Source organism: Perna viridis, chromosome 2, assembly GCF_037379345.1.
Source record: "Perna viridis isolate PV_CMFRI_1.1 ecotype Kerala chromosome 2, ASM3737934v1, whole genome shotgun sequence".
Classification (NCBI taxonomy): domain Eukaryota; kingdom Metazoa; phylum Mollusca; class Bivalvia; order Mytilida; family Mytilidae; genus Perna; species Perna viridis.
The window spans coordinates 20,700,566-20,724,335 of record NC_142446.1 but is presented as its reverse complement, the minus strand read 5'-3'; the positions used below and the strand labels follow the sequence as shown (position 1 = coordinate 20,724,335).

General features: G+C 32.7%; 1 protein-coding gene, 1 long non-coding RNA gene and 1 pseudogene across 9 annotated transcripts in view; 1 reads left to right on the top strand and 2 right to left on the bottom strand.

Moving 5' to 3' along the window:
- The first annotated feature begins 339 nt into the window (after positions 1-339).
- Positions 340-23,770, top strand: part of LOC148624007 (uncharacterized) — a 41,031-nt gene continuing 17,600 nt past the window's right edge. Inside the window, exons 1-5 of one of the 8 annotated variants that reach the window (XM_088566410.1) lie at positions 357-428; positions 6,621-6,760; positions 10,773-10,823; positions 11,242-11,298; positions 13,109-14,146. In XM_088566410.1, coding sequence (XP_088422536.1) covers positions 13,136-14,146 — 1,011 coding nt within the window. In that variant the 5' untranslated portion in view covers positions 357-428; positions 6,621-6,760; positions 10,773-10,823; positions 11,242-11,298; positions 13,109-13,135. Of the gene's footprint in view, positions 429-6,620; positions 6,761-10,772; positions 10,824-11,043; positions 11,073-11,241; positions 11,303-12,240; positions 12,255-13,108; positions 14,147-23,770 lie in introns of those variants that run through there. The other 7 variants (XM_088566411.1, XM_088566412.1, XM_088566407.1 and 4 more) reach the window with 7 other exon arrangements.
- LOC148624009 (uncharacterized) lies at positions 13,991-19,262 on the bottom strand. The gene is made up of 3 exons (XR_015919597.1): positions 19,017-19,262; positions 15,800-15,957; positions 13,991-14,128 (listed from the first exon to the last, which is right to left on the bottom strand). It is a non-coding gene; the product is annotated as an uncharacterized LOC148624009 (long non-coding RNA).
- On the bottom strand, positions 20,788-22,516 carry LOC148624008 (uncharacterized; annotated as a pseudogene).

The window sequence follows — 23,770 nt, the reverse complement described above, 5'->3', positions numbered from 1 at the left end:
GTAACTGTCGTCTCTACAACATTATTAACTGCTTTCTTGCAAGTTTTTTTCTCAATGGTGGTTTCTTTTTGGTGGCAAATGTTATTGAAGAAGGTTAGAATTTTTTTCGGTGTTTTGGTTAAATTCGCGTGCCATAAATTCACACCCAGTCCAGTTTTACGATGGTTCGAAAACTGATTATAAATACGATTTTGAATTTAATAAGTTTAACGAATCAGGCAGAAATGATAGTGCATTTAACAGTTTAGAATTAATCTATTTCATGACAGTGCCATAGTACTATTAGAACATAATGTGGCGACTTGTTTTCTTGGGACGAATTGACTAGTTTTTGTTGTTGCAAGACACTCCGTCTTCCGGTTTGGAAATGATCTCCCTTGATTTTTTTTTTTTTGACAATGTAAACACAGAAGTTTGCCGGTCCTTTGGTGAGAATCATAACGTTCTTGAAACAAATCTCTCAATTAATTCTTAATTAATTATATTTCAAAGTTTATCAAAAGGTCATGAGCAATATTTTGTCCACTGTGTATAGTTCTTACCACACCCTCATCTTGGTAAAGAAAATTTAAGGTTTGACAAATATGGCCGGAGTTTCACCACAAAATTTCCTTCTGACTACAGAAAAAACTTGCGTATCTAGAAGAATTTTAAGGTTAGGGCTATGTAAAGGTGCCAAGGTAAACTCATTTCACACTGACATGCTAGTCAACAGAAGGACAATATTCACACTTTTCTGTGATTTGGTTTTGGCTGGCAAAAACCCATTTAGTGGCATGCAGCATCAACTTTAACATACCTGTTAACCTCCAGGAACTCAAAAGAGGGAGAAAAACTTTTATGCATGAGATTTAAGCCTCGGGTGCATGGGACAATGTTCAGTGGTGAAATTGGGTGAAAAAGCGAGTCTTACATGAGAGTTTACAGATATACTTTGAACAGTCATAACATTTCAAAAAAACTAATTTGGTTCCCTGAATTGCAAATAACTTTTTGAATAAATATTCAGTAATTAGATAGTCCGAATGTCCTCTGACCCTGCAACCTTCCTCTTTTTTGTTTCAAATAAAAATGAGGAGGGTTGCAGGGTCAGAGGAAATTCAGACTAGTAATTAGACCGTATTAGTGTAAAATTTTAATAACAATTTTATAGATGTTTTATTTATAAATACAAATGTATCATTACAAATTTATTTTTCAAGTGAAAGAATTATAAATTCACATTTAAAATATGAATTATTTATTCTGAATGAAATTTCATTTTACCGAACCAAAATTGGATATTGAACATGGATCCGGAAACAGTCAAAAATGCCGGTCATTGACCGACAAATTTTGCAAATGACCGATGACAATTTTCCATTATCGGTTATAAAAAAATTGTCAGCTCTTATAAATTACAGTCTGTGTTGTTTTATCAGTGTATAAACATCCTGTCTACCAGTCTCCCAATTGTTTATTGGAAATTAATTGACAGGTGTGTGTCAATTTTAGCCGATGTGCTGCCGCCTGTGACTGTGATTTACCTCTAACTGATTAGTTGATTGCATAATTGAATTAACGGTACATGTGCAGCCCCATTGCATGTACGAATTAATTGAAGTAACTCGTATAATCTTCAAGCATTTATTAATTAAGAAAAAAGATTGACAAGTCCACCATTTTCCCCCTGATCTTTCAGAGGTAACGAAAGCACATGGAACTGAATCTACGAATCAGTCGTACATGTAGTTTGTAATTATTAATTCGTCAATTGAATCATTTTAACAACAGACCATTTAAATCAATATACAAAATGTGTTCACGATTTTTTTTTTAAATAATCAACATTTTTTTTCATCACTGGGAAGTTTTCGGCTGTTTGCCTATGTGGTGAAAAAGTCTGAGAGATATGATGTTTTGTTAACATTTTAGAACGTCCACGTGTGGTCGAAACCGAACTCATGTGGTCAAAACCGAAGTCGTTCACTCGTGCTGATATTTTGTAAAAGACAGAGTATGTGATGAAATAACACTTTCCAATATTTATCTTAAAGTAACTATACACAAACATTTTTTTAAGTTTATTTTCGATCTGAGCATGTAAAAGACTGACAAAAATGTCAGCTGAAGTTTGATAAAATGTCCGGCATGGGCTGTCAAAATTTCCGGACCCTTGATATAGAATAACAAATTTTGAAAATTTTGAAAATTGGGATTCTAATCATGAAATTGTCAGTTGTTTATTTTGTTGTTAATTTGCAAACCAATTTGACACTTAATGATATGCAAATACATGAATGACATTACTAATGAAATTGGTGAGCTCTCCTATACATGGGGTAACTTAAACTGATTGGACCATATCAAGTGAGTCTCAGATGTTTATATATTTTCACACTCTCTGTATTGATAAAATTAACATTGTAAGAGTCTGGTCAGTTTTTGATATAATTTTACATAAACTTGCAGTGCCGGACTGCTGGATCAGTCCAGTAATATTTGCATTGGTCTGATAGTTCCGTTTTTACCATCAGACCGAATGTCCAGCAATTATTTCATATGACACCGGAATGATTTTTCTATTTGTATGACACGAGTTTGATTGGTCGCACGGTAATATCATCCAATGAAATTGCGTAATACTGAGTCAATATGTATGGAACCACCACATGAAAATGTAAACAAGCCAAAGAACAAGTGAAAACATGAACAAAATATAATAGAAATTCTACTCAAAAGGTATCACCCATTGCCTCATGTGTCGTTTGTTAATTTTTCCCCTAAATGTTTGGTCCGACAAAAGTTTTATAAGTGCCAGACCGAATGTCTTGCAAGAATTTTCAACTTTTGTGAAGACTGAACTTTTTCATATCTAGGGGATGCTATGCCTTAAACATTTTCTAGATACACAGGTTTATCTGATGTCAGTGGGGAAATTTGTTGAAAGGTAATGATGAACCTTAATCAACACCCTGTAGAGCGTACCACCACATCTAAACAAGGGTCCGGAAATTTTTACAGCCCATGTTGGATATTTTATAAAATTTCAGCAGACGTTTGTGTCAGTCTTTTACCTGTTTAGATCGAAAATAAAGTTTTAAACCCCTTTTTTGTAGTTATTTAAAGATAAATATTGGAATTTGTGTTATTTCATCACATACTCTGTCTTTTACAAAATATCTGAACGAGTGAACAAGTTCGGTTTCAGTTTCAAGACATGGACATTCTGACATGTAATGAAACATCGTGTCTCTGGGACTTTTTCATCACATAGGCAAACAGCCGAGAACTTTCAAGTGATGAAAAAATTGTTGATTATTTTATAAATAAAATTGTGAATACATCTTGTATATTGATTTGAATGGGTTGTAGGATTCTGTATTAAAAAGATTCAATCAATGAATTAATAATTACAGACTACAACTGATTTGTAGTTTCTGCACCATTTGCTTTCATTACCACCGAAAGGTCGGCGGGAAAATGATGGAATTGTCAATCTTTTCCTATTTTAATCAAGCAATAAATGTATGAAAATTCTCTGAGTCATTTCAATGAATTCTTTTACACAATGGTGCTGCACATGTAGCTTTAATTTAATTATGCAATCAATTAATCAGTTACAGGTAAAATCACAGTAACAGGTGGCTGAACATTGGCTAATTAATATTGACCTATACCTGTCAAGTAATTTCCAATAAGCAAGTAGGAGACAGGTAGACAGGATGTTTATACAGTAATAAAACCACGCTGACTAATTTATAAGGGTTGACAATTTTTTTTGTCCGATATTGGAAAATGGTCGTTGGTCATTTGCAAACTTTGTTGGTCAGTGACTGGCATTTTTTACTGTTTCCGGATCCTTGATCTAAAAATGGATGATTAATGTCAAAAGACAACAGACAGCATGTCATTAATATAAGCTATGCCAGAAAATAGGATAACAGTTGTAGATTGGTGACAATGAAACAATATTTAAGAGGTCAGTTAAATTATCTTAGGTAGCATTTTCACCTGTCTTTCAATTATAGTATAAAAAAGGAATAATACTTACAGTTTGTACATTGCAATGATTTGGTTCTAGTTTTCCAAAATTCCTCAATAAATTTTGATACAAATTAGATTTCAATACTGAGCAAAATTTTTAAATTTTAATTTTATCAATGTCAGGTAAGATAGACATGTCACAGTTATAGCGAAGTTCAAAGTTTCTAAGCACAGTTTTTACTGTTCTGAATACCATGGACACTTCAATTGAAAATGTGTTCCATCCTCAATAGCTCCAAGGCTATACACTTTGCATAGTTGGTCACCTCTCTAATAATGGCACACCATGATGTCATCCTTTCTCCACTTCTACAAACCATATCTCATCCTATTGATCTGAGATCTTTATTTTTCATGGAATGTTCTGTTTTAGGTAATATTGCGATCAAAATGTTTGGTTAATATGTTTATAAGTACCGGTATGGAGTTTCAGCATTTCATTAACACGAATCCTCAAGGTCAATTGCTGTTTTTGCATTAGCACATCTTTGACCAATCTTGACACAAATCTTCCACGTAGTCCTTCTGTGTTGCTAGAATTAAACATTGCCTCCTGATCACATTCACTCATTTTTTATTTTACTTCATTGTACCACTTGTCCTGATGATTCCTAGAATTTGCTTTGTCCCAGCGGAGGACACAGCATGGAATTCTGTCATGATGCATGCCTATTATATGACACTAAAGGTGCACCATTTGCGTACATGTTCATATATTTTGTGGACTCCAATCCATTTCACCCATGAAATCTGGTATCAGGGTTGTTTTCCAGTGCCCAGGAAAGTTTGAATGGCTTTGTTATGAATCAAAGTATTTTAATCCCCTAACACCTTCGGCATAATCTGAAATCAGTTTGATGGTACTTTTCTATAATTTAGTGTATTTATCATAGTCCAGACCACCTTTGTTGATAAATTTCAATACCATAGATCCAAGAGTAGGATTGCTTGCCTTAACAAGCTCTTCCACCAATACTTTATTGTCAAGTGTTTCCCCAAATGTAAATCCAAGATATTGGTATTTTGTAGTATATTCTTCAGTTTATTTGCATATTTTGAACTGAAATGCACTGCAGGGTTTCCAGGGCTTTCTTATGTGTTAAACTTTTGTTGTATCAATATTCACTTAAAGTTTCCATTTCATTGACTACTCACCCTGTTTATCTTATTGTGATTATAGGCCTTCTTCCCAGTTGGAAATCAAACAATGTCATCAACATAAAATAGTGTGTTGAGAGAAGATTCTTCTTCCAAAGTAATACCACATGCTTGAGAATTTATTTTGGTTATAAAGTTGATAATGAAGACTTAGTGTGAATATCATAAGTGCTAAACTGTCTCCCTGCCGTACTCCCTTTTCTACGGAAAACCAATAGTCAGTTGTTCTTTTATCAGTATACAACTCCTTAGATCGGAATACATGTTCTTAAAAAATTGAAATAATGGTCTTTTCACACCGTTTGTAACAAGTTTTACCCACAGAAATAAATGATCAACAGAGTCAAACATCTTTGAAAAATCCACATAGCAGAGAAATGCATCTTTTTTCAACATTTTCTGATTTCTCATGACTTCAATCAAGGAGTGAATGTGATCGATACAAGAACAAAACTTCAGGAATTCATTTTGTTCTTTGTGTAAAATTTGTTCTTGATTCAATAAGGACACTAGTCTTGTATTTTATATGGAGTTGAATTGCTTATCAATGGTGGACATTAAGCTGATACTTCAGTATCCATAAGAATCATGATGGGCTTTCCCTAGTTTCAGGAAAGGGAAATTCTACTCCATTGATACGGTACTGTCCCTGCTTTAGACATGCATTGAACAACTTACAGAGTACGATATGCAAGTTTTTGTTTTTCAATATTTCATTCGGGAAGTTACCAGTGCTGACAGTCTTGCCAAGCTTTAATGAAGAAATGACCTTCTCTGTCTCTTCTTCAGTCATGTTTGTGTACAAGTCATCATTTAATGAGTTGTTGATTGGCTCATGATGAGGGAGATTTGCAAGATCACTTTCCATTTAAAGTACCAGGTCTATAGGTTTGCAACTATTTTGTCATTGACCTCGATATTCCTTACAATTATTTGGTTTATTATACTCCCAAACAAAGTTTTGGGGGTATATAGGTTTTATCCTGTCTGTTTGTCTGTCCAAACTATTTTCTAAGCAGCATAGAAAATTGTTATGAAACTTTTTGGAATATAATATAACCACATGGATATGTACATACTGTCTGGAATCTGGAGTTTATGTTAAGATAAAAATTATGGTAGATGTTGGAACTTAGGGGATTTTCAGCAAAACTTGGTCTCATGCATTGTGGACTGTTTATTTATACATACAAAAAAAAGTTCATTACCACAATTATGAGGTACGATAACTTACACTCATCAACTTGAACTGGCCTTACACAACTGAGTGCTGTCAACAAATATGCATGTACATCTTCTTAATCAATAGGTGTCTGACTTAAATTGTAAAAGCCAAATCTATTGCCCAACAATGCAAACTTGGTTTCATTGACTCATAAGTTGTGAATACCCATAAATCCTTCAATAGCATTATATATGATTTTATAATCTCTTAGGACCTAAAACACAAACATCCAGCAGGTTGATTGTTTGTTTGTTGGGGTTTAATGTCCGAGCAGCAATATTTCAGCTATATTCAGACGATCCAGCAGGTTGAAAAACAACTCCTGCACTTTTAGAAAGGCTAATTATATCAGTGAGTAAAGCTTTTTTGGAAAGACTATACTTGTGCATGAATTCACATTTTGTCAGAAACCTGTGCTGTGTCAAGTACTTACATGTACATATAATCATTTTATGTATCAAGAATTGTGGTTTATTGCTCAAGAAAGAATTTTACTTTTAATTTGAGTCTTATTGGAATATGATATAGACAGAAACTGGGTTGACAGTTTGTATGATATGTACAGTGATTCTATATACTTTTGTTTTTGCATCATATTTGATTAGCACCTTTGACTAGTGACGTTATTACTTCATTTATGACTGTTATATGAACAACTGTAAGAAATTTTGGTAAGTCAACATTTCATGTATCGACACTATATAGAGGTACAGTTTTTACATAGTTCACTGTAAAGTTACTTTTGTGCTTATAGATTATTTTTTTATTTTTAGTTGAGACTACTTGTATCCCAGGTTGTATAAACAAACATTGGGTGTGAATAACACTTACTTGTTTTGAAATTCAATTTGCTTGTTTTGGACTGTCGTATCACTTGACCTTGAAAATGAAATTAAATGTCCTTTTTCAAAGCTGTAATTTTATAATGTAACTGAAAGATTGTAATTTTATATATTTTTAAGATTGTTCAAAATTCAAGAAGTTTGCATACAAATATGGATAAAGATTAATTTAAAAAAAACACATTAAGCTATTAATATTTTTTGTATCCCCCTCAAACAAAGTTGTGTAGGTATATAGCTTAATATTTTTTTTTTAAATTAATCTTTATCCATATTTGTATGCAAACTTTTTTTAATTGATGAGTGTAAACATATGAGACTAAGGTTCAGACTCTTTTGGGGCCTCTTTTTTCAAACTCAGAAACCAATTCTTGGTCTTGTACTTTAAATCATGGCCTAAAAATAGAATTGTCATATTTTTGTCAATAATCACTTGACATGCCAGTTCTTGGTTTGTAAGTTGTTTTGGGGGCTGTTTGTGTTACTCAGACATATCTAATTAAACCACAAGCCTTCTCCTGTTACATCTATGATTGCTTTTGAAATTGGCCTTATGGTTGGACATGTTATTTTAGTCCCATCTTGTTGAACCCAAAAGGGACTATAGTTTAAGGCACTATTTGTCCATTTGTCTGTCTGTCCATCACAGTGATTGTGTTGAAGTTTGATTTTTTCAGTGGAATGGATTTTATACTACCACAAATTTTGGAAGTCATATAATAGTATAGCATTGTTGGTATCATCAACTGTAGGCATTTGGTATTCTGACAATAACTTGATTTTAAGTATATCACTTTGATATTGTACCATGAAATTCCATATCAGGAACAGAAGGCTCGGATTGTTCTTGCTGGTTATTAAAGAGTAAATTATTTTCCTGGTTTTTTTCAAAATTTATTTTTTTGGCTGATTGCAGTCCTCAAGTTCTTTGACATCTTTCATTCAGGTCAGAATATTATCCTGTGTCGAACATTTTATCACAGTCCAAAATCAGGACTGTAGTTTGAATGTTGTGTTTATAGTTGTCTGGGTACAGCCTACAGAGTATGTGGCCATATCAAGCTTCACCCTGTGAAATTTTTCATTGGCAGAGTTTGCCAGTGGAACCTTTTATTTGCTTACAGAGGACGTAATGTATTGCTAATTGTGATACTATGATAATCTTTTTTCTTAACAATTCCATAAGTTTTTTTATAATATCAAAGGAAGATTGCATTATGAAATAGAGGACCAAAGTCATGGACCAAACCACTCAGGCAATATTTCTTACTGTATGCCATATTGTATCAACTGTGTAGATGTAGGTAATGCTCAGGGCTTTCCTATTACACACATGAAAAGTGTTTTTACTTAAAAGTAGAACTATTTTTGTAGGGGAAACCATGAAAGGACTTTTTGAATAGATTTTTTCTACATCTAGATGTATCCAGGTATCATAATTGAAATCGTTTTAATTGTGGTACATGTATTAATAAGGTGTCATAATTGTGTCCTACTCAACTAGTCAGTTGTACAATCTAATAACTTATGTAAAAAATAATTCACTTTTATAATATTGAAAGGGTGACAACTCTGTCTATATAGGTGAAAGTATAATTGTACAAACTACTACCATACATGAAATTCCCCAAAATATTTTGATGTATAATCAAGTAATTAGATATTGTATACATTTATGTACAGGTTATTAATGAGCTTTTAAGCAAATTTTTACTCATTTAAGAAATAATACTACCAAAACAATTTTGTGGATGTATAATGGTATACTGTTTTGGATGTTTTTATTTGAATATGAATAATTTACTAAAAATAATCTGGATTGCAGGTATGAAATAAGGGATTCACAAAGGAGAAAAATTATGATAAATTTCATTGTTTACATATGCATTCCTACCACAAGACTGGGCATAGTTATACATTGATTTGTCTCAGTTTTTCCATAATTTTTACTAGGACCTTGTATAATACATGTATTAAGATATGTAATTGGAAAAAGTCAATAACCAAAATATGATCAGGAGTGCTGAAGTGCACCTAGATTTAAAGAGTGCATAGAACTTTTTCCATGCACAAATTAAATCTTAATGTGTTCTTGGCTCGAGTGATCATATATTTGTTATTTACGATAAACGATTGATTTCCTACCTATTATATAGATTTTCTCCATTATTCATTGCTATTGTCAATATGAATTTTAAATTTTGGGAATGGCAGATTGATATTCGTGTTGTGACATTTCATGATGTGTTGGCATGAGAGTGTAATTAGCAAATTTATTTCACAGTGTGAATTATTGAAAATTTTTACACTGGGAAAATTTGGTAAATCACTGGTATCAATATAATAAATTGAGTTGAATTATGTTATATGATTGTATTTTGGGTTGTATAACATTTCTGCTGATTCTGGAGATCACCTATGTTACTTTTGCATCACATTACTATTACACTTAAATTTTTTTGGTGCAACTACACTGTATAGTTTACTAACTGTATTGGAAAAAGCAATTTCTTATAAATATGTCTTTGTAACAAATTGGTATATGTTATTTTAACTGAACTGTATTTTATTTTATCAAGTGATTTATTCTTAGTGCTACTTTTTATGGCTTAATGAATAAAGTAATTTTTTTGAGTTAACATCTTTCAGAACAAGAGTTCTAAACATTTGCATATATTTAATTGATTTTTTGTATACATTTAATTGATTTTTGGTGTAGCTATCTCTGTTGTAGATACTTATTTAAATACCAATGTCACCAGTTCTATTGTGACCATTGAATAATTAGATGATCAGTTTAACTGGCTTCATCGTACTGAAGTTTCATCAGATAATTAGTCTATGAAATTGTCCTCAAATCTGACGGCCCTGGCCAGTAAAACTTGTTTTGGGCTTGTGAAATTTCTCCAAAATTGTGGAGTTACAAATCAATTACGTTTTAAGAAAAAAACCCATTAATTTTAAGTTTCTGGCATGTGTTCCAAAAGTTAAATGTTAAGACTGCTTAATAGTTGGTATGCTTCAGCTGTGTAATTAATGCAGAAATACATTTTGAATATTAATAAATTAATCATATCAAGTGCTTCAATGGTGACTGATAGTTTTGAAATAAATTGACTAACTATAAACATGAGTTAGAATCACTTCAAGTGATTTTACTGATACATATTGGCTAGCTCTATTTGGTCAGGAAATGTTGACTCTTAAAAGTCAAGTGCTAATCCTTCAGAAACTCTGTCAGAACATAGATAAATTTACATTTTCATTCCAACAAATTTAAATGATATGTGGAAGTGAAGTTTCTGTTTTATTTTAGATGATTGAAAACTTGTCACTAAATTGATAGCAATTCAAGCATAAATTTAGGTACAAGAACTTACTACTGTTCAAAAACAGTTCAAACTTAGGATTTATTGTAGTTGTAATGTCTGTTTGAAGCTGATGAAAACTTGTCACAATTTTAGTGTGAACAATATTTTCCAAAGTCTTAATTCACAAACCAATCATGTTTCTATTTATAGAAAACATGATGTCTTCACATTGATGTGTTTAGGAGGACATATCACATCATGGTAAGAACTGTTAACATAATTCAATGATAAGGTTTTGATTTGTTGTTAAGGTTTTTGTCAAAATAAGTTAAGCAATGACTTTTTGTGTAATGTACTTTTTTAAACATTGAACTTCTCTGATAAAAAATGACAGATTAAGTCAAAATAAACACAGTATTCTTTGAGATGCTTGATGTTGAAAATTTTTATGAACACTAATTTTTAACTGAATCCTTTTCAGATGTTGTTTGAAAGAATTTTTGATATCCTGTGAGTAGTAAGGATGCAGTTAATCATCCTTGTTTTTCAAACTTCTATGCTTTGCTCCTTAAGTTATTTCTCTTACTTTTTTACCTTCCTTCTCTTTTGTTCTTTGCTGCAAAATGCCTTCAGTTTTGTGCTTTGCCTGATGAAAATTCTTTCTTTTTATCTATGCTAGGTTAAGACATAGTTTAATGCTCAAGATGAAATAAGGTGTAACAAGGAGGATTAGTAGGTAGGTAAGTCAACTCTACCACCACTGTTCTACACTGACAAGGAGGATTAGTAGGTAGGTAAGTCAACTCTACCACCACTGTTCTACACTGACAAAGATTAGTAGGTAGGTAAATGAACTCTGCCACCACTGATCTGCACTGACAAGGAGATTTGGTAGGTAAGTCAACTCTACCATCACTGTTGTACACTGTTGGATTAGTAGATAGGTAAGTGAAGTCTGCCACCACTGTTCTACACTGACAAGGAGGATTAGTTGGTAGGTAAGTCAACTCTACCACCACTGTTCTACACTGACAAGGAGATTGGGGTGTAGGTAAGTGAACTCTGCCACCACTGTTCTACACTGACATGATGGATTAATAGGTAAGTAAGTCAACTCTTCCACCAGTGTTCTACACTGACATGGTGGATTAATAGGTAAGTAAGTCAACTCTTCCACTACTGTTCTACACTGACAAGGAGGATTAGTAGGTAGGTAAGTCAACTCTGCCATCACTGTTCTACACCGACAAGGAGGATTAGTAGGCAGGTAAGTGAAGTCTGCCACCACTGTCCTACACTGACAAGGAGATTGGGGTGTAGATAAGTGAACTCTGACACCACTGTTCTACACTGACAAGGAGGATTAATGGGTAGGTAAGTAAACTCTGCCACCACTGTTCTACACTGACAAGGAGGATTAATAGGTTGGTAAATTAACTCTGCCACCATTGTTCTACACTGACATGATAGATTAATAGGTAAGTAAGTCAGCTCTTCCACCAGTGTTCTACACTACATGGTGTATTAATAGGTAAGTAAGTCAACTCTTCCACTACTGTTCTACACTGACAAGGAGGATTAGTAGGTAGGTAAGTCAACTCTGCCATCACTGTTCTACTCTGACAAAGAGATTGGGGTGTAGGTAAATTAACTCTGCCACCACTGTTCTACACTGACGAGGAGGATTAGTAGGTATAATAACTCTTCTGTGATGTTTTCACAAGGTGGAGGTGAATAGATAAAACTGGAAATCCACATTTTCCTTTTTTGCCAACTGGTGCTGCACCAAATAAGTTATGATTTGAGTAAAAATAGCCTTGTTCTTTATAGACAAATCTTAAAATCATATTATAATTGAATTACATGAATCATTCAACAACATTTAGGCAATTTTTTTAACATTGAATGCAAGTAAAAATTCAGTATCTTTATGGTGTGTAAATATACTCATTACTGAAATATACAGTGGTATGAATTGCATTCTTAGACTTTGTTACAGGTCTGCATGAATAAAGCTGAAGATTGAACCTCCTATGGTTTGTGGTCATTAACAAACTCTATAACAAGTTCTTTTTACCAAATGTCATCCTACGATATTATGTGGTTCCTCTAAATCAATCAATATCTCAGGCTTTATACATTTACATGTGGGGGCAAGGGATATAATTTGAAGATTCAGGGAAATTATATTCTAGAGTCAAAGGAAAGGAAATTTATACTTAATCTGTCTTAGCTAAGAAGGTATATGTTTGAACATAATATACTGAAACTGTGACATTTTTATGTTAATGTATATTTACAATTCATATTATTAGGTCTATTTTTGCAATTTGAAATTACTTTATTACTCTAGTTATCAATACTGCATATTCATAATATATGTGTGTGTTGTCTATGATCTATAAAGTGTAGTTCACCTTGCATACCACCAGGTGCCATCAGTTTTGAATGACACAATAAAAATAATATATATTTATACCTAGTAATATATTATATGAAGTTGTATTTACATATTGTCTGTTGACATTTCCTTTATGATTTTTCAGATAAGACATGGGGATTGCCTTGTCAGAATGGAGGAAAAGAGGAAAACTAGTCTTTCATTGGATTTAACAAGATGTTCAATATCTGATCATGGGGGTGATCAACAGAGTCAGTGTTTACTTGAAAAAGATTGTTTTCTAAACAAAGTTGACCAATTACATGATGAAGGACATCCCTATTTGGATATAAATAATCCACTTTTGTCAAAGATGCCAAAGCATCCCTTTGAACATGATGCTATAGATAATAAAATAGTTCCAAAGAAGCAAAGGAAATGGCAAACAAATGCAGAGGAGAATATTGAAGATTCATCAGGTTTAAAAGACAATATGGGAATGTTAGGTCAAGATGATAGTAGTGCAATATATCATAAAACACAGGAAACCATACACTCAAATTCTGGAAGTAGTAGTGAACAATCTAGTCAAATTAACAACTATTCCTCAGCAAAGGGGGAAATGTACTATTTACAAGGTGAGGACAGTGTAGACCCTGTTTGGCTCAACTATGACACAGAATTAAAACCAATTTCACATTTATTGTTAAGTCCTCGGAATAGTAATGGTAGTATATGTAGTAATAGGTCTAGTAATGCTGACTCTGCGGTAGAACTTCTTACCCCTGATGAAGAACCACAAACAGATTATCAGCAATTACATAATATAGACTGGTACAGAGATCATTACAGAAAAACACATCAGCAATTATCTACTGAAAGTGGCATAGACTTGCAGACATTATGTAAAACTGTACCTAGTGTGGTAGTTAGTGATCACAGTGGACCGAATGTTGATGATACGGGTAAAACTGAGTCTGTGCAACAGGATACTTCATCAAAATCTGCATGTTTGTCTGTAGACCGTCAGTTGATACTTGATCGTCAACAGTCTTTAGATAGACAAATTTCTGTAGACTCAGATGATTCTCCATATTCTAGTACTAGTATGTCATGCAGATCAAATTCCAGTAACTCTTTAACAGATCTGACAGACTTTGATGAACCTTTAGACGAAGTGCAGGAACTAAAACAAGTTAAACGGGTAAGATGACTTTTATAACTTTTAAAAATTCTCTGTGAAACTATTCACTTCTTGACATTATTCTATACACCTGTATTTAATTTCCTGACACTGTATAGGTAGTTACAGTTTTGGCTATGCCACTAATGAAAAATGTAGGTGTGAGAGGGTTGTGATAGTTGGACGTATTTTTTTCTCTGTGATATACTTGGAAACTGCACTATTAATATTACATAGGCACAGTACCTGTAAGCAAGTGCCTTTATAGTTTTCATTGTTTGCATCAAACTCTGATAAAGAACCCATATCATATTTTAGAGCTTTTTTACAGTATATTGGTAGGATTTTAAGCTCCTGTGGATGTATTTCTCTTTTTTTTTAACTGAAGCTCATTAATTACTTTGTTGTCATACACTACAAGTCACTTAATATTGCCCTACAGACAGCCTGTATGAGGCTCAATTGCTGTGGACTGACCATGTTTATGTTTTCTAGATGACAACTTTTTGAATTACCGGTACATGTACAAGTTAATTGACCAAATACATTTTTTTCTGTTTTGTTCTTAAACAAAAGCATAAAAATACACTGCCTGGCTAAAATAAGCTGTCCTATTGATGCAACAAAACAAATTTACATCATCTTTTGAATCATTTTTTATATACCCCTGCACAAAGTGGTTAGGTATTATGTCATGCCTTCCAAAAAGTTGCTTGTTACTCTATCCTCCTCTTGACAGTTTCCAAATGTTAACTTAAGAAAATATTGTGTGATTTTTTTCAAACTTTGTATAGTTATTTATTATCAGAAATATACAGTTCAGGTACAAATTTCAATTTGGTCGAATGGATTTATAACACAAAAGTTACGGGCATTTTAGGTCGTTTTTACCCCCCAAATTGTTTTGATGAATTGAAGTTATACTTCTAAGTTCTTTGAATATTCAAGAATTGTGAAAGTTACTATTTATTGAGTCTAGATTAAGTTAAAATTTTCATTTTCAGTTCTTTTTCTACCCAACATATTTTTTGATGAATAAGAATTATCTGTCTAGAACATGAATAGGTGAAATTATTTTTATTCATTATTAATTGGAGAAATCATTCTTGGAGCGCTGAAATAAGGTGAAAAACAGTTCTTTTAAGATTATGGAGTTGGGATAATCATTTAAATTTGAGTTGAATTGGGTATTCTTACCAGTATGTGATGATTTGTAATTTAGCATGTGTCCGTGGATATTAAATACAACATAACTTGGTGGGTATCATTTAATGTCCCATTAGATTCCCTAGATTGTGGTGAAAAATTCTCAGAGAAATACTTTTTTGGAGAGTGATCTAAAAATGAATGATTTAAATTAAAATGTTTTTTTTTTAATGAAATATCGCCAGTGCCTGTAGAATATCAAATGCTAGATTGAAATATGTTATTTTTCCAGAAACTCATGAGCTTATGGTATAACAATAAACCAATAAAGATTATTTTATTTGATCATGTTTACAAATATGCTTCAATATTTGATTACAAAATGTAATTGTAAGTACCTATACACGAAGACATCTATTATATGTGTGTTGTTAACTACATGTTTGCCAATAAGTCCTGTGACTATTTGTAATAATGAAGTTTTAGCTTTATAAAAGCATAAAGCATAAGCATAAAAGATTTATTTACCTTCCCAATTACCAACCAAACTTTAAAACTGACCCAAAGGCATTTCTTCTCTCATCTTATTTGGCAGTTCATTCCAGAGTTTGGCTCCTGCATATCTGAACGAGTGTAGTCCATGGGTAGTTGTCCTTACCCTGGGAACATCTGCTATGTTGTTATTTCTAAAAGAGTAATTACATTTTTTAATTTCAATAAGTTCATGTAGATATAATGGACACTGTTTATTAATAATTTTATACACTTCTATTGCTATCATTCTAATTCTTCTGATTTTTAAACTTGGTAATTTTGATTTAATTAACAGTTGTTGATAAGTACTACAATAGTCTTCATATATAAATCTTAGGGCACGCTCCTGTATTTGCTCTATTTTTCTGGTATTACAATCACCACAGAAGCGCCATATTACAAGACAATAATTAAAATTTGACATGATGAATGAATAATATATAGTAAGTCTACCTAATTTTGTTAAATGTTTACCAATACGTTTAAGTACATGTAAATGTCTTGATGCCCTTTTACAAATGTTAGAAATATGGGCATCAAACTTAAGTTGATAGTCAATTGTTACACCAAGTAATTTCACTTCTTTTTCACATTGTATGATGTTGCCATCTAGATTAAAAGAAATATTTTTATTTTCAGTTTTCTTTTCAGTGGCTATTGCCTGAAACTTTTCAGGGTTGCAATTTATATGATTTAAACTAAACCAATTAATTAGCTCTAAGCTTTCTTTTTCTAAAATATTTACAACAGTGTCTATATCAGAATGTGAATGTGCCAAAGTATTGTCATCTGCATAATTATACAATGAACTGCTTGTTACAAATTGAAAAAATATCATTCAAGAAAATATTAAAAAGTACAGGTCCTAATATAGAGCCTTGCGGCACACCTTTACCCATATATATATACATTTGTATCTTTCCAGGAACTTATATCTATACCAACTTTTACACATAGTTTTCCTTTACTTAAATAGTTGTCTATCAAGCTTAAAACTGATTCAGATAATCCACCTGTACATTATTTTTACTGGAAATTGATTGTGCAAGGTTTTCTTGAATACTCTAAAACTTAACTTGTTTAAAGGGTCCTACTTAGTACCATTGAACTACATGTATAACTGTTACCTACAATTAGAAATGTTTTTTCCTGTATAGAAAACTGTTCCACTTGTTCTGTCTTTTTAAAAAAAAAAGACCATGTGAGCTATTGCCATCACTTGGCATTCGTCATCGTTGTTAACAATTATACAAAACTCTTCTCCTCTGGAACTACTTGACCAATTAAAATTAAACTTGGTATGAATGTTTTGTAGGGTATTCTTCATAGAACTGATTTGGGGATTTTTGATTAGTTGAAAAATATGGCCGCCGTTACTAAAAATAGAACATAGGGGTCAGACAGTTGTTTTTTGCATATATCTCCAAAACCATAAGGTTTAGCTAAATTCTGACAGGATAAAAGTGTTCAGCATGAGATCTATCAGTGATCAAATTTTCGTTTAAATCTATGAAATCATGTTGGAGTTATTGCCCTTTTTCAACGGTTTTTGCTATTTTTTAATGTTATTTCTTTGAAAAACCTTCCCCTCTGACACTACTTTACCAATTGAAATCAAACGTTCCTTTGGGTATCCTGCATAGAACTGAATTGGGGATTTTTGATCCGTTGAAAAACATGGCCACCGTTACTAAAAATAGACCATAAGGGTCAGACAGTAGTTTTTCACATATATTTCCAAAACCATTAGGTTTTCTTTCAATGGCTGAAATGATCCTTAATTTTAGGACTACAAAAGTCTTCAGGCATAAAAGTTGTTAGATGACTCCTTGTAAGAATTATTGCCCTTGAAAGGGGAAAAATGACGTTTTATTTTAGTTTTCAGCAAATATCTTGAAAACTATGATAAATAGAAAGAAACTTTCAATTGCTGAAATGATCCTTATGATAAGTCCTATCAAAGTCATCTTGAGTCAAAATTGTTGGACAACTTCTTGTTAAGTCTATTGCCTTTTAAAGGCAAAATTCAACCAGGTGAGCAATTCAGGCTCCTGGGAGCCTCTTGTTTTCTTGAAAAAATGTACATTTTTATGATGATTTGACAATGGGTAAAATGTGTCTAAATGATTTTCATTTCCTTTAACACAATGCATCAGTGCTGTTGTTACTGTAGAAATGATTGTAATGTTTTTGATATAGTGAAAAAGTTATCCCAATACTCATGAATAAAAACTCACCCTATGAATCTTTTAACTTTTTCTTTTTTTTTTGTTGTTGTTTCTTTCTTTCTTTCTGTTGGGGTTTAACGTCCGAGCAGCAATATTTCAGCTATATTCAGACGATGAACATGAAACAGATGATAAAATGAACATGAAATGATGATGAAATGAAAAACGGGATGGGACATAAGGACAGTAGGGTTGACAAATTTTGATTGCCACTAGAAAAAGGGGGGATGGGTAAAGTCGGGCAATTTAGCCTCCTGTGGCGGAGCACAAAGGTTCCTACTCCTATCGAATACCACAGCAGGGTTCTTTTACGTGCGAGGAACGTGGCATCTTTCCCAACACGGTGCACCACTATGGTTTGCGGTCAGGTTTTCCGTATTATAGCCTGACAACCCCAGCATGTAACATGCCGGGGGTACCCCATTCCACCACCTGGGGCACACATCCCAGTTGCTCTGTGGGCAGAGCGCCTAGCCCCCGGCTAGGTTTCTGAGCACTATTTAGTCGCCTTTTACGACAAGCTTAGCGCTGCTGCAGGCCTATTCTTTTGACACCCAGACCTGCACGGGGCTTGTTGTTGTTGAAAAATTGAAGAAATGTAATACATGTACATAACATGTAATTATTATTTGAATTTACTGTACATGTAAGTATAGTTTTGGAGTTAAATAAGTAATCTCAGGAGATAAAAATTATATAGAATGCACTGAAGATTTCAAAATTAAGGGAGGTAACTTTGTAAATGACACTCAAGTATAGAATCTACTGTAATTTCATTGTTGATTATCTCCTAAGAGCAGGCAGATTTGAATGTATATTTCATAGTATAGACCCATAAAACAACTTAATTACAAAAATAAAAATATTTAGCCTTTTTTGGGGAGTATCACATTTTTCATATTTTGCATGATTCTTACAAAGACTGTTACTTAAATCATTTCAAATTTTTACACAGTTGTTGTATGCTTTAAACCTAAACTTACATGTCCTGTTCCATTTTGATGTGTTTACCAGAAGTCATTTCCTCTTATGGCTTAAAATTTGGTATTCATTTGTGATAATCAGATCAATTTACAATGTATACCATATTAACACTCCAATTTTGAAATAAAAAAAAATAGTACATGTACGCGTAAAAGTTCTAGATTGAATTTAAACACCTTCTTAAAATGGCTGTATTTGTTGTGGTCTCTTTAAACTTGATCAAGCTTGAATGAAAGACACTATAACAAAATATTAGTAAATGATTGGTATGCATTGGTTCAATTCAATTATAAAAATCAACAATAAAACTTTTGAGGCTTGACAATATTTCATTTCCTTCTGGTGTACTTTCATATGGAGGAAATTTAATCCAGTTTTAAATCATTTTAAAAGTTACAAGCCACTTAAATCTTAAGTAGACTGGGGTACCATTGTTCAAACCTTGCAACAATATGTAATTATTTTTAAATGATGAATGGAAGATTTGGTCTTTGTAAGTGCTGTCATGCACAACGTGGATCTCTTCATAATTTTAATCTTTGTGGTTTGACTGTCCGTGGTAGAGAAAAAACAGTTCAGGAACATCTTGTGCATAAAGTGTTTGAGGATATTGATGGTTTAAAAAGGTCAGTATGGTTATTGTCACCGAGGTCAAGAACTAATGAACTAATCACTGATCCAGAACCAAGACTAACAGATTTCATGCCGATTATGGAAATGAGAGGGGATAAACATGCTTTTAATGACAAGATGGATGTCAAGACGAAAGGTGACGAAATCATTCAACCTGATCCACATGAGATTGAGGCTGGTGTTTACAGTTCTATGGATAAAGGCTGTGAGGGACATTGTCCAATTGACCATTCACTTAATAACTGTTTAAAGTGTCCCATTAAGGTATTGCAGTGTGATAACCATGTGGCCAAACTAAGTAATAATTCTGTTCCTGGGTCATCCGACAATCATCAATCTACCTGGAGGCAGCCCGCAGTGGGAAGGCGTATCATAGCTAATTTCAATCAGGTAACTTCAGTCAGAAGTACAAATAACCTGAGGGATCAAGTCGATCAACAAGTGATTAGTGGATCAGGTAAAATTCACTCCCACACCAACAATAAATGTGGGTCAACAATGGAGGGGAGAGCAGTGTTATCTCACAGTAACAATTCAGCCTTTGTAAGTCCACAAATAGCTGAGGATTTGGATAGTAGTATGGATAAATTATCGGATGTTAATCACAATAATTCAGAGCAATGTTTGAATACAGATGAGGAAATTAGAAATAATAACACTCCTTCTATCAATGGAGAGTTCACTGACCCTGAGATTGAGTTTTGTTGTGATTGTGACAGCTGTATGCTTGAAGAAGAAATATCTCCAGCTCCAAAACATCCTATGCAAAAGGTAAAATTTTGTGTTTTTTTGGTTCTCAGTGATTAAGGAAAATTAATTCTTCAATTGTTTTTTTTTTACTGTAGTACTTTTAGTAATTTGTTATGTGCTAGAATATTCTGCCAGAGTATTTATACAAATAATTCTGATGTTTACAAATGTTAGTCAATAGGTTTCTTTCTTCGTAGAAGAGAATGCTAATGCATAGGTAAATGGGATACTATTATTATTTTTATCAAGTGTATAATGCATCCTTATATTTTTCATATAAATATCAAAATGGATGGATACATGTATGTAAATCCAGAATACAAAATATAACAATGCGTTTACCTGAGTATTTTTTTATGGTACATATAGTTTAACATGTGTTGAAATTACCAGTATTTCTGTGCAATTCACAAGAAAAACATTTGTAAAATCTTATGGACCCATGTTTAGCACAGGAAGAATCTAGCACATGGAAAACTCACCTGGAGTAATGATCCATGCAAGTTTATGCAATCACTTGGCTGTTGGATTACAAATATCTTTTACACTGCAAATATTGGTCTTATGAAAATTATTTTTTTATTTTTTTAGTCACAACTAGCATAATAAAAGCAAAAATTATTACAAAACAAAATTCCTATCAAAACTATAGTTAAAATATTGGTTTACACTCTGTATCATCTGTTTGAAACCATACTCCAAATTGAATTATCTTTTTTCAATCAAAATTGATGATTTTCACACTTTTAGAATGGGTAACAATCATTAATGGCCCAAATAAAGAATTGAACACATGTACCAGTATTACCATGAAGTTAAAATATACAGTATAATTAACAGCTTATATTGGAGTGTAATAAATTTTTGAATGGCTGCTTGGAAAGAATTGCACCTAGAATATATTTGGACAGTGCCACAGCTTCGTACTATTTTTCCATGGAGAATTGGAGCTGTTTTCAGATTATTGCACACTGTCAAGGATTCTGATAAATGTTTGAAATTGGTTTTGTCAGTTGCCTTGCATAATCTTCCAGAGTTTGATGCTTGGAGATGGAAACCTTGCTCTTGTTGTCATGATTTACTTTTGGCTTGACCTGTAGCCTTTTCGTCAATGGAAACTGTGTCACTCTGTTATTTTGGATATGCTGTTTTGTTCTATCTTTTGGATGACCTTCCAAATAGTTATGATCAGAGGCTACTGCATACAAATTAGCTGGAGGATTGAGCTGGGATATTGGAAATTTTGCTATTTCTTTCTGGTTCAAACAAGTATTCCGAAAATAATCTGCATAATTTGCATTTTTCCTGAATTTTGCTGGCCTAGGGTCGAAAATAACCTCATTTGCTTTCTTTTTGGCTAATGGTAAATTAGCAGCCTTGATAGGAGATAATTTGAAAGGTTTGCTATGGTAAAATCTCTGCAGTCTCTGTGTACATGTCTCCTTAGTTATTATGTCACCATTGCTTGAAAATCCATGTTAAGCAAGAAGCATACAGCAAACATGTTTACAGTGAGCATTCGGACCCATACCAGCAGCACATTCACACTGACAGTCAATAATGCATCCATCTAAATCAATAGCAATATCCACTTTATAAGTCACTGTTTTTTTCATTTGAGCTCTACATTCACCTTTTACAAAGAATATATTGTCTGAAATAGCCAGGTGTATGTGCCTCAAAAATTTCTCCTGGTGTAAGTTTTCAGCATTTGTGTCCATAGATTTGTTTAATGCATTCAGATATGCTTCAATCGCTCCCATTTTCAATTCTACATAGACAGTCTCATTATTAATATCCTTATATAATGTTGAGTTTGGAACTTCATGAAATAATCTTCTCCTGTGTTATCTTGTCCTCCAAAGTCCTGATTTCTGTCATATGCTTCTAATCTAAAATATCAATTGTTAAATGTTAAAATTAAAAAAAAAAACAAGAAGAAAAGCAAATAACAAGCAAAACAAAAACAAGACAGTAACTCATTCTAAAAATATTCTTAACCATAGATAAAACATTATTTAGATTACAATTATTTTTTTCTTCCCGATATTCTAGCTTTCCTTTTTCTCAGATCCTCTTTTAAATCAGGTAAATTCCATAGCCCATAGTTAGCCATTTTTATGACCAAAATTTGTGTGTACTAACAGCATTAAATTATAACTCATAATGATACTTTATTTACAAGAAGAGTGTGTGTTAATAGGGTGTAATTGAATAAAACTAATTAAAACATTCTGTGACTGCTATGGGGTATCTGTGTGTATACAGTGTAAAGACATAACAGCAGGAAGCTGATAAGGACTGCATTGAGTATTGCGACACCTGGAATTCTGAGGAGATAAATCTGACTTTGGTTTCTCATAGGAGGTACATTTTGAATTAAATCCTTGTTCTCATAGGTTTTGAATATTATTCCAGAAATTTTTGAGTAAACTGTGAATATTAATTAGCAATATCTTATATTAATGTCTTCTTCCACACCAGTACCTAGTCTATGTCTTGAAACTTTTTATTACATGTATTGAGAAATATATGGGTAAGCTGTGTAGATGTTTTATACCCTTACACACCATTGAATTTAACTGACACACAAACATAACAGGATATTTCCAATTTCACCTGCACAAAGTAATTACCTGTAAATAGCAGGTTAAATCCATTATTTAAACACAGCCTTCAACAAACCATAAATCACACTTTTAAAATTGTTTTCCTAAACTTTAAGTGTCCTTTGTCTCTTCGATATTATCACTCATTGCTTGGGTATTTTCCTTAAGTTTTTCTTTTGAATCTTTTTTATCTTAAACATGAGATTTTCCATGTTGAATTAAGTAAAAATTACAGGCTACATAACGATGTGCTATTTTGTATAGGGTATGTGATGAGTCATAGAAATGACTTCATTACACCACCTGCAAACGTTTTTTTTTTTTGTTTTTTTTTGGGGGGTGGGGGATAAATAGGAATCACCCTGTCTATTCATCTGTCCGTCTGTCTGTTTGTTATATTTCTTGTAAGTGCAACTCCTCCTAAACCGCTCAAGGGATTTTTATGAAATTTTACAGCAAGTTTGAGTATCATATGTATATGTGCATTAAGGAATCTGAATGAAGGGTTTTTCATGTTAAACCTCATAATCACAACTCCTCCTACGTCTGAAGGAATTTTGATGTAATTTTATAGGAAATTTTAGTATCATGATATTATTTAGATGTGCATGAAGGAATATATAATGACTTTCAGAGGACTCCTAAAGGAGTTAATCCTAATTAAAGGTTTTATATGTTAAAACCTCATAACTTTTCTCAGCACAACAAAATAATTTAGTTTCCATATTAAATTTTGCACAATTTATTATGGCATAGTCTCC